The sequence below is a fragment of the Drosophila rhopaloa genome, unplaced genomic scaffold (assembly GCF_018152115.1).
Source record: "Drosophila rhopaloa isolate 14029-0021.01 unplaced genomic scaffold, ASM1815211v1 contig_3, whole genome shotgun sequence".
Lineage (NCBI taxonomy): Eukaryota > Metazoa > Arthropoda > Insecta > Diptera > Drosophilidae > Drosophila > Drosophila rhopaloa.
This window is the reverse complement of record NW_025335123.1, coordinates 24872874-24886486: the sequence shown is the minus strand read 5'-3', so window position 1 is coordinate 24886486 and position 13613 is coordinate 24872874. Positions and strand designations below refer to the sequence as shown.

General features: G+C 40.9%; 1 protein-coding gene across 21 annotated transcripts in view; it reads right to left on the bottom strand.

Moving 5' to 3' along the window:
• LOC108046868 (basement membrane-specific heparan sulfate proteoglycan core protein) overlaps positions 1-13613 on the bottom strand; it is an 85811-nt gene that overhangs the window by 25241 nt on the left and 46957 nt on the right. For 7 of the 21 annotated variants that reach the window (XM_017126792.1, XM_017126793.1, XM_017126800.1 and 4 more), the window contains 12 exons: positions 8645-8755; positions 8053-8175; positions 6859-6984; positions 5822-6310; positions 5084-5232; positions 4469-4562; positions 3693-3866; positions 3030-3173; positions 2751-2883; positions 2082-2167; positions 1074-1274; positions 446-685 (listed from right to left, as the gene is read on the bottom strand). In XM_017126792.1, coding sequence (XP_016982281.1) covers positions 446-685; positions 1074-1274; positions 2082-2167; positions 2751-2883; positions 3030-3173; positions 3693-3866; positions 4469-4562; positions 5084-5232; positions 5822-6310; positions 6859-6984; positions 8053-8175; positions 8645-8755 — 2070 coding nt within the window. Of the gene's footprint in view, positions 1-445; positions 686-1073; positions 1275-1741; positions 1999-2081; positions 2168-2750; positions 2884-3029; positions 3174-3692; positions 3867-4468; positions 4563-5083; positions 5233-5821; positions 6311-6858; positions 6985-7175; positions 7290-7383; positions 7516-8052; positions 8176-8644; positions 8756-13613 lie in introns of those variants that run through there. The other 14 variants (XM_017126814.1, XM_017126796.1, XM_017126804.1 and 11 more) reach the window with 14 other exon arrangements.

Genomic DNA, 13613 nt, shown 5'->3' with positions numbered 1-13613 from the left:
TCAAGTACGATACATTTAGGTTCAATATTTACATAAAATAATCGCAAAAAAGATACGAAAAATACGATTACTTTTGAATTTTGAAGAGCAGTGCAATATGTAAAAACGATATTCATATTTACTCATATTAAACAAATATCTTTTAAAGAAACATACATTTAGTTACGATATTGGCATTGGAATTTGTAAATGTGTTAAGAGTGCGAAATGCAAATACGATACTCATATTCACTGACACTGGTGCTGCTGAAGAAAAAGCGTTGTGTTTACGGATACATCTAGAAGGATTAGGTGCTTAGATAACAAAAGATATATGACAGGACAGGATTTCTTATTGACGATCTTCACAGATGTAACCACAATACCAATTAACGATCAGTGATCCCAAAACCAGTGATGGGGGAGGGGGTTGATGGAAAATGGTGCGATGGCGACGGAAACTTACAGTTCGCCTCATCGGAGCCATCCTCGCAGTGCCTGTGGCGATCGCATCGCTCAGTCTCCGAATAACACCTGCCACTGGGACACTGGTGTTGTGGACATGGCAGTGACTTTGCGGGGCATCCCACCTCGTCACTGCCATCGGAGCAATCCACGTGCCCATTGCATCGAACCGAGCGAAAGCACGACTCATCGCAGTAGAACTGATCCGGAGCGCAGTCACTGGGTTTTAGTCGGGTGGTGGCTATTTGTGGTTATATGGCATCCATAACATCATGCAGGGTTCATTGTGTGTGGTTTAATGGGTGTATGGATGACGCAGCAAGAAAGAGAGACAAGAAAGCGGGATGATTATGCTTATGTCTTGGTTAAGATGGCTCTTAGTCTATGGCCACATACAAACCTGATTCCAACCGGAGAGACTTACTAAACTATGGCTTGATATTTAATGCTCCTATGAAGTGGGGTGGTCACTTGATCTCATTTTGCAAGGATTAATCGATTATGTTCACTTTTAAGAAAGTAATTGATACGAATTAAGATCTCCGATCGTTTGCAAAAGATCAAGTGTGCCCCCACTATATGTGTGTATCGTAAAGAGTAAGTGCAATTGGAAGATTTGACTTGATTACCAGTGCCGAAGCAAACGCTGAGGTCCTCATCGGATCCATCCGAGCAATCCTTAAATGAATTACACACCAAATTCTTATCGATGCACTCAAGAGTCTCACACCGCCACTCATTGGGGCGACAGAGTGTTGGTTTGGGATTTGAAGGACTCGGTTTTTGGACATTTACATTCACATTATGTGTGGGATAGTGGTGGTTGGTCCCTGCAGTGTGGCGTGGTGTAAATGTGGCGTGGATGTTGTTTGGCGGTGATGTTGGTGTAATTGGGTTAGCAAAAAGATGTAACGACAAGACAAGACAAACGATAAACAAATGCTGGGATTGATGGGATAATATGTTGGAAAGGCAGGGAAAGAGTTATGGATAGGGAGTAGTATTAGCATGTTGAGAAAGGCAAAGCATCAGGAGAAATTGGTTTAGGAGATTTAAACAAAGAAATTACTACTTTTCAATCATTAAATTCTGATTAGTTCTGCATTCTTGAATCTTAAATACGAATGCTAATAGAGAAAACAAGAAACTGAGTAAGGTATTCTAAATTTGGGCCAATAGAAACTTGGAATAGAATGGGTAGAAGAACATAAATTGAAAAGACTTCAAACATATTGAAGAAGTACAGTCGAAGAGGAGTAGACCGGAAGGATAATAAATTACTGAATGGATTCGTTACCCGGACAATACATTTCGTCGTAGCCGTCAAGGCAATCGCGTTTGCCATCACACCTAAGTCTCCGATTGACGCAAGTGCCGTTGCAGGCTAGTGTATTAGGTGGACAATGTTTCCTGGCTTGAATTTAGAAAGATAATATCACCATGAGTACTCATTGGAGGAAGACCAAGGTGGATTAACTTTGGTTAAAACCAATCGATTAACTTAGGAGCAAATCAAGCGACCCAAAAGCAAAGCAGCAATCAAAACTAAGTTCTAAGGTGGTGCAGGGGATTTAGGGATACGTTTTCTTTTTCGGTGGCTTAGTGGTTCCGATGGTTTAGTTTCTTGAACTTCTTACCGCAGTGACGCTCGTCGCTGCCGTCGGCGCAATCGGCGATGCCGTTGCATCTCTGATTATCTGCCACACACTCGCCGGTGTTGCAACTGATGGCGGTGGACGATGAATATGTTCGGGTGATGTTCGAGTAGTATGATGATGTGGTTTATGTGTTGTGTCGTGTGTTGGAGTAAGAGCCATGACATGGAAGAGTAGAAAAATGATTATGATATGAAGGTTGAAGAACGGAATGGATAGGATTGGGTTGTAACTCTATGGATCTATTCAGGATTGACCCTATTTGATTTCTTTTTAATTCAATTTTCACTAAGAAAATGTTTTAGTTTAGCAAAGCTATTCCCCATTAAGTTAACAAACTTTATTCTTAAAAAAAAAAAGACTGAACACTTTACATTCAAATAATTAAACGTATGGGGAAGCCTTCTAAGTAAATATTTTCGATAGGAACTATTTAAATCCATTGATAAGCGACAACGATCGAACATTAAAATCGATTATTTCAATACTTTTTATATTCATTGATTTAAAAAGCACTCCTTGAAAAAAAATAAAAAAAAAAATTAAAAAAAAAAAATAAAAACAAAATAAAAAAAAATGAAAATCCCTGAACCCTGAGATATGTATATGCGAATAGGGAATCTTGGTGTTTAGATGGATATGTGGTCTTACAGGTAGGCGTCTTCCCGGCAGAAAGTACAGTTCTGCTCGTCGCTGCCATCTTGGCAATTGGCAATGCCGTTGCAGAACTGATCGCGGGGCAGGCAGTAGTTGTCGCACTCGAACTCTGACTCTAGACAACGGTCTGCGAATAATGAGGCGAATGTGAATGTGAATGGGTGTTGCATGGGAGGTGCATGTTGGCGAGTGATTGGATGGTTAGGATGGTTAGACTTAGTGGTAGTAGCACCTGGAGCCATTAGGTTAGCCCCGATTCTGGGGGGTCTTTACCTGTGTACGACGGACATTCGGACTCGTCGGTCTCGTCCTCACAGTCTACATAGCCATCGCATTTCTTCTCGAGCGGCAAACACTGACTGTAGTCACATTCAAACTCAAGGATATCACATTCATTCAGTGGATTGTTGTCCGTGTCTGTTTATGTTTTTTGTATGTGAGTGTGTTTTTGGTGTATGAAAAGTTGGAAAGATAAAAGATAAATGTTATGTATATTGGCTGGGTCCGGCAGACAGTTTGATAGATTCGTAAAGTCAGGCGGATAGATGCAGGTGCGATCGAAATTGATCTAGTACTAACTCAAGTTCTTAAGAAATACTAAAAAAAAGGTTTCTCTTAAAAGCAATTTATAGATTGTTTCTCTATACTTTAAAGAAGTAGTACGGCAAAAACTTTTCAATTCTTATTAAGCTCAAGGACTCCATAAATAATATCGTTGAACAAAAAATAATATTTCGTGTATCTATTGGTTCGTTTAAGGAATATAAAAACTGGTTAAAAATTATATCTTTTAATAGATAAACCTATCTAAATTGCTCTTAGAATCGTAATCTTTTCTTTGACACTATCTTTAAGGAACCTCTTGGCAGTACGCTCATTCCGACCGCAAATGCAGCGAGTTATAGAGATGATGAGTAGATGGATGGGAGGGACTACCGTAGCTGGGATCGACGTAGTTGAAGATGCAGTTAACTTCGTCAGCGCCATCGGTGCAATCGGGGATGCCGTTGCAGCGTTTGTAGCCGGAGATGCAGCTTCCATCTGTACATTGATACTGGCTTCCCAGGCACTCGACCCCCAAACGAGTTTTATTCAATCTTCCATGGAGATCTTGAGGTCGGAGTTTACAGGGGCGGGCGATGAGTGTTGTGTGATAGCAGGGATAGCAGAGTATTACGTATCAGAGTGTCAAAATACGGGATAGATTTTTACACGGGATGGTTTTTGTGTTTTTTTTGCGAAGAGAGAATAAAACAAAGAGTACAGTTAGCAACAAAAGTCAATAAGAGGGGGGTTTTGAAATGGTGGAAATTTTGTGGATGGCACTAGCAGTTAGCAGTTAAACCAATTAGCAAAGAGCTACTTACTAATCTAAGTTAGCATCCAACTCGAACTCGAACTTATACTAGATTTACGATTAAATGGGAGAATTTAACCAAAAGCTTGTTAGAAAGAGAAGGGTTGATAATGGATAGTGGGAAAGAGAAAGAGAAAGGGTTCGTAAGTATCCCTTAATTTATTAATATTTTCCTATCATTGTCAAGAGTCTAAAGTGAAGGAAAATGTTTCATGACAAGACAGTTTATCCTAAAATATTTAAAGGTACTCAATGGCATTTCCTCAAATGGTTTTCCAAATTACACCCAGAGTTTTATTTTTTAGGGATATTTTACGAACCCCGAGAGATAGAGAATGCTAGAGATGGTACTTACGGCAGGCGCTCTCGTCGCTGCGGTCGCGGCATTGAGGTTTGCCATCGCACACCTGGGATTTTGGAATGCAGCCGCCGCCGCGTTGACATTTGTACTGAGGAAAGCATGAGAATGGGTGTGTGTTTGTACAGGTTATAGAGGTGCTCGGGTGTATCCCACCTCTAACTTGCTTGTGTGTGTGGGGATGTAGGACGTTGTGTTTATATATACTTAGTGCTTATTAGAGGCTTAGTCGTTTTTTGGAAATATGTTTGTTAATATTTCAATACAATAAATAAATATAAATTTGTTTGATAGTCAAAAACGTCTAATGTAACACGTCAATTGATTTCAAACAAGTGTACTAATTATAAAATCTTAAATATAAATAAATTGTTTTTATAAATTGTGATCAAAATAGTTTCGGATAATAACTAATTACTATTCAGGTAAGAAACTCCAATTAGAGTTATTATATAAAATCGATATCAATGTAGGATTAGGATTATATCCAACTGTAATATAAGTCCAATTAGATTGTTCCACCTAACAAGCACTGAGCAAATATTTCGGATGGGGGATGTGTGGCGGGTGGATGGTACAGGTGGGCGGTCGGTAGGCGGGCGGTGGGCTCACCTTGTCGCCGCTGCAGTTGCAAAGAGCGTAGTCCTCGTCTTCCTCGCGTCCGCAGTCGGGGGTGCCATCGCAGACGCTCTCAATCGGAATGCAATCGCGATTGTGGCACGCGAATTCGATGTTTTCGAGGCATGACTGGGATGAGTTGCCTGTATGTGTGTGGCATGGTTTTTTGTTCGGGGGGTGTTGATGATGGGTGACACAACGGGGCAATATGTATAATCGCAATGATAATAAAACAAGCCATAACGGGAACGGAAAGAAAGAGAGGAAGAGTGAGCAATGTTCATATATGTACAAGTTTGAACTGTATGAGGCATATCAATTAAAAGAGTTTAAAAATTAAATGCTTAACTAACTAACTAAGTTGTATGTGTGTGTCGGTGCTGGTTGGTTATGGCTAAAGTAGGTTTCAATGTTTCAAACATGGCATGCACTTTTACTTAAATTTACGCTTCCTAAGCCAACGTGACTTTGATTTGGATGGTAATACAACCAATTACCCTATCCCTTCATGCTCTGTATTCAGTGCAACAAAATTGTTGGGTAAAACGAAAATGTTCTCTTTCTGCGGTAATTCTGCAATAAGTTGATATACATTTGTGTATCAAGTGTGTGTCTACCTTATTTTCATAAGATATTTTCGTTTTACCTTTCATTTTGTTGCAAGAGAATAGCCTGGTTACCCCTAACCCACTAAAGTATGCTTCACTTTCTTCGACTCTCAAGGACACCTACTCGGTACGCCAACTGTTGTTATTGGGTTAGTGGTCGTGGTCTCGATGGTTGTCGGATTCGTTGGCCATTGCCATTTGGGTCCCTCGGTGGTTCTGGTGGTGCTGCTGGCGGTGGTTCTAGTGGTGTTGTAACGCTGTTGCAATCCTGGACCCTGGGTGGTGAGAGGGGGCGTGGCCCAGGTTAGGGGGCGTCGGGTGGTGGTGGGCCGTTGATACTGCTCGCAGGACTTCTCATCGCTCATATCATTGCAGTGATAGAAACCATCGCATCGCAAATGCAGCGGTATGCAAACATTTGTGGTGGTGCAACGGAATTGATTGTCGGCACAGGGATTCTGGGAATTGGCCTTCTCATAGACATTGGCGTGATAAACCTGGTACTCGTACATGTCCTTCTCGTGCAGCCTGTCGTCAAACTTGGACGTCGGTCTCTGCGGATGGTGACCAATGGGAATGCCCACACTATCCTCCTCTTCGGCTTCGCCATCACCTTTTATCGTCCGATTTGTATTATTGGTTGGGGAGGGGTGTGTGTGTGTTACGGTTTATGATAAACACGTTAGATAGCCTCATGCAGACCATGGGTTTTGTGGTTAAGTGGGACGGGGGGTTTTCAGTAAGTCATGCATTTAAGTATAAATATTTTCGTTGAGCCAAATCGTTGATTGTCGATGTTGCAGATTGTATTTCCGAAATATGTTGACGTGCAGTTAATCGATTAATTTTTGGGCGTTCGATAACCACAACCGGGGGGGTTCAAAACACATTTTTATCGGATGGGGGAAAAGAAAAATAAAATTGTTGGAGTTAAAATCAAAATCAAACAAGTATTGATTGACACAAAAACACATCGAGAGGCGGTTACCTCAAAAAGCGATATCAGCGAACGAAGCACAAAAAGGAGTAGGACAGAGAGGAAAGGAGAGACACGAACACCAAGATTTTAGTTACCCACGAAGAGAGCGACAAAGCAGAGAAGGGACAAATACAATCTCTGGGGAAATTTATCGATAATAGTCGATAAAACAAAGCGCTTACCGCAGTCGGCCTCATCGGTATAATCGTTGCAATCGTAAATGTTATCGCACACCTGACGCATCGGTATGCACTCACTGTTTCCGCAGCGGAACATATCGATCCCACATTCTTCATTATCGTAGCCACCTGGCGACGACGATCGATATATAAATACCGATAGCATGCGTTTGTTAGTTCTCTGGTGGTTTGTATTTTTCGAGGTGAGGTGAGGTGACTTTGGTGACTTTTGAGGTGAAGTGACTGGGAAAGGGATGAACTTACCACTTCTCCAGGGAGAATTCTTAGAACCACGAGCAACAATTCGCTAATTTACTCACCCTCGCAGTAGCGCTCATCGGAAATGTCCTCGGGACAATCGATGTTGCCATTGCAGAGCAGCTCCTTGGCTATGCACGTGCCATCGTCACACTGCCACTTGTCGTACAGACAGGCTGCATTCCCATTAAAGAAGCAGAAAAGGAAAAGAGCACGGATTCAGAGGTGGACCATTATCGAGGCTAATTAATCGGCCATTGAAACACCTACGACAGCCCTCCTCATCCGATCGATCGTGCGGACAATCGGCCCGGCCATCACATCGATGCACAATCGAAATGCAGCTCAAGTCCCGGCAGGTAAATTTGCCCTTGGGGCATGTATATCGCAATTTGGGCACAACTGTACCACGGCAGCATGATAGGAAGATCAAAATGATAGATAGCAAGTGATGAGGACATGGAGAGATGGTGAGAGAATGCTGTGTCTTCGGTACGCAGTGTTGCCAACTCTTTTGGAATATGGATTTCAAAATAAGATGACAGATCTATGCAGCTATTACAAAAATAAGATATTCCATAAAACGATTATATTTCGATTCTTATGTCTGACGGAGATCCTAATTAAGAATATATGTACTTTATGGAGCCGGAAATGTCTCCTTCGCGAGCTTTAAACTTTTGACTGAAATTACATTAATTAGCCAATCAATAATTTTAATAATAAGATTGGGCAAGATTTAAATTAAATTCAGTTTGGCACGATTTTTAAACACTTTTCAAAGAAAACCTATTAATTATTTTGATTAGGACTGTTTGTGATGTTGAATTCCATCATAAATCAAAGGGTGACTAGTTGACAACACTGAGTAAATGTAGAGTTCCGAGGGTGGTCGAGTGGATGTGGACTTTAATGGGTGGCTGATGGGTCGTTACTCACTTCCGTCGCAATGCTCTTCATCGTCGCCGTCGCCGCAATCGTAGTTGCCGTCGCACTGCTGACTCACACTGATGCAGCGTGCGCCGTCGCGACATTGATACTCCATTCCGCTGCAGGCGGCGGCTGTTAGTAGTATGGGTTATTGGATCGGTTAGCATGTGGCAGGGGTTAAACGAGAGAAAAAAAGATTGGGTTAGTAGCGTTTATGGCTAATTGATGGATTTCGAGGGACCCTTTAGCCTACAACTTAGTTGATTAAAGCTTAGCTGTTATCAAAGGTGGTGGTTAACAAGGATAACCGACGGATTTCAAAGGACTATTAACACTTATATAGATACTATTAGCCTAGATACTTTAAAGAGGCATAGGTTATTATATTGGGGGTTAAACAAGAGACATAAATAGTGTTAATAGTGCTGTTGGATAACCGAAGTTCTTCGGTGGACCCGTTTATCCCACATCTTAGATACTAAAAGCTGCTTAATCGCCTAGTTTTACCATAGTAACGGGTGTCTTATAAGTATACCCTTAGAAACAATTATCCACTGAGTACTGGGTAGAAGGGTTGCAGAATAGTCTAGATATCACTTACGGCAATCCTCGCTCTCGTCCTCGCCGTCGCTACAATCCACATTGTTATCGCAACGCCTTCTGGCATCGATGCACTGTCCATTGTTGCATCTGAACTCGTTGGCATGGCATTCTGAAAATAAATAAAAAGCGGCAAATTTTATATTTAGAATGTCAGATGGATTTGACAGCCTGCAATTAGATGACAACCGGATGCAGTTTAACAAGGACATCCGCCGGCCCATGGAACCACTTTTACCCCAAAACACCACCCCGTCGTCAACTTGAAAGCAAAAGTTTGTTAGGTGTTTGTTGTGTGACAGAAACCCCACTTCCCCCTCCCCCTCCCCTCGTTAGCCACAGTTTCCTGTGCATGTTTGTTGGCCTTTTGAACCCTTTTTTGCGCCGGACTCTTCTTCGCTTAATATTTCATACAGGAGCAGCACAGCACAAGACTCTTAAGCAATTTCACAAATATTTTTGGATCATTTTTTTTTTTTTTGTTGTTTTGTAGACCCACACAAAGTGACACAACGCGGATTTGATTACAAGCAGCCGGGAAATTCGCGCAGAGGGATATGGATAGCAAAAGAGAGCTGGGGTAAAAAACAGAAGAGCCACGAGCAGGGGCTAATTAAAAGTAAAGAAAAGTTAAGTGAACATTAGAGGGTGTGGGGTGTCGTAATCAGAGCAGCTTAAAGTAAAAGCCAATTCAGGAGCAAACAATTAGCGGAGATTTTACATGATACTTAACAATGCTTTTGCGCATTTTAAGAATTATAATGCAGGTTATTAGAGAATTTAAGAGTTACGTGACTCCGAAATTGGGTATAAGTTACTTTTGGAATAATACAAATAAAACGAACCCTTTGTTGCAGAAACAATATGTGTTGCTAAGCTTTGGACTTTAAATAAACAGGAACTTCTGTAAATTTCAGTTATGTTGCCAAAAACCGAATGAGCAATTAAGACTGTCTTAATTTTTGTGGATTCCTTTGGAGCTGGGGCCATTGGCCCGCCGTAAGTCGACAATTTGTCATCGCGAATGTGGCAGTTAATGTGAAACTGCAGTGGCGAAAACTTAAGCAACTTTCGGGCCGCACACAAATCGCCAAAGTTTTTCTTTCGACAATTTTCAACACGAAGGCGTGGATAATTCCGGGCAACAATTTGACAATTTCATTGCGGACAGGCAGACAGACAGGAGGAAAAGGAGGAAAAGGCGAAGGAGAAGGCGAAGGAAAGGCACCTCAAGTCAATTTGCAAACGGAGGCAAATATGATTTTTGTTTCTTGCCTCTGTTTGTTTTTATTTCCAAACTGCCGCTTATTGACATTAAAGATTCAAATAGTCGGGGCAGACAGACGGGGCACATAAGGGATTTCGGCTGCCAAAGGTTGTTGGGCTCCAATTATTTGGCCAGACGTGTGATCCTAATCCTTTGGACTGCCCCGCACAAACAACAAATTATAATCCGCAAGTCGGAAAACAAGTTTTTCCCTTCTTGCATTTTCTTGATAAAGGTGAAAATAAAAGGGACTCTGTTTTTCCCTTTTCACTTTTTTTGCTATTTTATCGTTAACTTAAAATTTGTATCATCAGTTTTTTTTTAAATTTAAGCGAATTTTTAAGGTCTTCAAACTAAGAAATTTGAGAGGTTTTAGAAAAATAATAAAGAAGTCTTTAAGTTTGTTGCATTGCAGTTGCCAATTCATAGAATCGCAAATTGACTTGCATAAATATTGGTTATATCAATTACTGCTTTTACAACTCCCAATGCCCATAAATTTTGCCCCTAATGACAATGCTGCAGCCACTTCCCTCCGCATTCCCAGATTGCACTGTTTTGCAGCTCCTTTGGCTTCATCTTCACCTCCATTGTTGCATTCTGTCTTCTTCGCCGAGTGTCAAATGGAAATTCCCCGCCCCAGCCAAGCTTTTATTCTTGTTTTTTTGTTGCTCCTTGAAATGGGATCAGTTTGGATGGCAGACTTTTCCGCTTTTCCCCGCTGACTTGCACTTGAACTTAAAGCGCCGCCAGAAAGTATGCAACAAACATACAGTGGCGGCAGGAAAAAGATGGATTGCAAATTAAATTTGTTGCTGAGATTATTTCTATTACTTAGGTTTGTTGATATAATCTTAAAAAATGATTTTTAGTAAAGGAGAACATTTATAATTGTGAATAATTTAAGTATTTGTACTACAACTTATATTATATATTCAATGATAATATTAAACCTCACTTCACTTGTCCTTCAGACTACATATTTTCGGAAGTGCTAATATTTCTGCCGCAGCTGTGAATTTCACCCAACAGAAAAAAGGTGAAAAATGCGGTACGAAAAGGCTGGGAAGACGAGTCGTCCAAAAGGAGGGCTAAATTCGAGTCGATAATTGATACGCGCGGGCGCATGGAAAACGCAAAAGAGCGCCGGCATGCCGAAAGCCGCAAACAAACAAGTTAAGAGGTGTGTGGTTTGGTTTTTTTCGTGGGGAGAGGGGGAGAGGGGGGCCAAGAAAAGACCCCTTGGTAATGTGGAGTTAAGCTAAAAATTGTTCACTCTGCTGACACGAAAATTGTATAAAAATTCAGATGAGACTGCGGCGAGAGGAAAAGCTGTTTAACAGCAATTTGTAAAAAGTATTTTTGATTTGATTATTGCTCGTTAGCGCTTAGCTTAGCGTTCCATCGAATCATTAACTCGCTTTTATGAACAGCCAAAGTGCTTTGGAGGGGGCGGAATTCAAGGCGAGGAATTTTTTGCACTACGATCGACACTAAATCTTGCGTTAGAAGAAAAACAATTCATCTTTAGATAGAGAATTTAATAATTAAAACTAAATTGGGGAACGAATAACCGTAATGTTTAGTTTAAAGCAGGGATTAAAGTGGCAAGGGGTACGGAAATTGGTGAATTGTCTGGCATGCAAAAGTGTTATTACGTTAACCTTGCAACCCCCAACCAAAAAACCTCTTAATTACTGCCCAAAAAACTATCAGCGATAAACATTCGTTTCGGTTTTATGTCTATGACTAATCGATTTCCGTTTTGGCTTTTTGGGGGTGAAAGGAGGGGGCTAACCAACGGGGCGGGGGGTAAAAGGGTTCAACAGGAAGAGAGAGCCATGTCCTGATGCAAATCTGGCATATGTGGCGTATGCGTGATGTCTCATATTATTAATTGGCCAACATTAATGGCAGGAATATAGGAAATGGCCCAGACAGCCTTGTCGGTTCGCTTAATTATGGTCTTCCCATTTGGAAATGAAACTATCTTGGTTATGTTTACTACAGAAAAAATTAAAGTTTAAAAAAATAAAATTGCTCTGGAGTAATAATATAGTGACATTAGAAGAATTTTAACCTTTTTCTTTTTCTTTAAGATCATACAATGTAAGTCTCGTATATTTTTGCAATGCATTATTTTTTAAAGAAATGAGTGGTTTGAGATTTAAGAACCGGTTAGTTTATAGATATATAGATCTATGACAATGATTTGCCTAATCGCAGTCGCAATGGTTCATTTGAAATTTAGGCCTAAGCAGCTTGGTTTTATCAATCTCCGTCACTCAAAACACTCAAATGCCGGCTGGGCCATCATTCACGATCATATTCATTTAGCTATTTGGGCAGAGTTTCGCAGCCCTTAACCCCCTGCTGCCGGCGGGTGCCCGAATGCATGTCAAGTGGCAGCAGAGCGACGCACTCGAATGCCACAGAGACAGGGACACACTCTGATTGATGGCTTGATTCATATTCATATTCATACACTCAAACCCGTGTGTGCACTCACTGTTCTTCGCTCGGCTTTTTCGGCCATGTAAACACTGCCAACAGTCGACGTCAAAATGGCAGCTTAACACGAAGCTCATGAATATGCGCACACTACTCCCTATTCCCCCCTCCTTTGTCATTAACCCTTGGTGCAGCGCGTTATTTAATGAGTCATTAGCTGGGGGGCTGCCAAGGGTTAAGGGTTAAGGGGTCAGGGGGCCGTAGGTCGTAAAGGTTGCCCCCGAGTGTTTAGCTTTCGGTTGCAGTTTGCAGTTTGCTTAACTCGCGATGCGCCGCAAAGAAAGAGAGGGAATCCGTGTCAAAAACCAGTGACAGTTGTCAGTGCAACCCTGCACTGCTATTTTCGAAACCATTTTTGAAATGAAATCAAGTTAACCAAAATATTGTCGTCCCAAAAATATAATGTAAGCTTTTTTTATCTATAGATAGTATTACTGTCATAACACAAAAATTAATGATGGAAAACCAATATGTATTTAACAAGTGCCAAAACACTATTTTCGAAACTATTTTTGAAATGAAATCAAGTTTACCACAGTATTGTCATCTCAAAAGTATTATGTAAGTATTGCCAAGTCTTCAGCTTTTTTATCTATAGATAGTATTACTGTCATAGCATAAACATTAATGATGGAAACCAATATGTATTTGTCTAGTGCCAAAACAATTATGTTATAATAATTATTTATTACAATCATCAGATTATTTTAATACCATTTACCTTAAATGTGGTTCATAATATTACCAAATTATACTAAATTTCTGATTTGCCGTTTTGTCTGTGTGGCAAAAAGGAGGAAAAAGAGGCATTTTCCATGCAGCAGCTGCTGCAGGGGCGACAATTATGTGGCGTCTGCAGTTTTAAGTGCGCCTTCGCATGTGACTCTGTTTGCCCAAGCTCAAGCCGCGGTTCTTTGCCATTGCCCACCTCGTAATCCCCATTTTCCACCCCATTTAACCCCACTCCCCCTTTGGCTCTTCTTCAATCTATTCCACATTTCACTTATTCATTTCGGAACCGTAAACACACAATGAAAATGTCGCATAAATAAGCTCAAAAACAAAAACAAGGACCCAAAAAAAATTAAGCGGCGACAACAACTTGTTGGCCAAAATATCACCCTCTTTTATTTTTTTTTTTTTTTTTGAAACTCCCTGCTAAATCGATGAAATTGTTTGACGTTGGCATGTG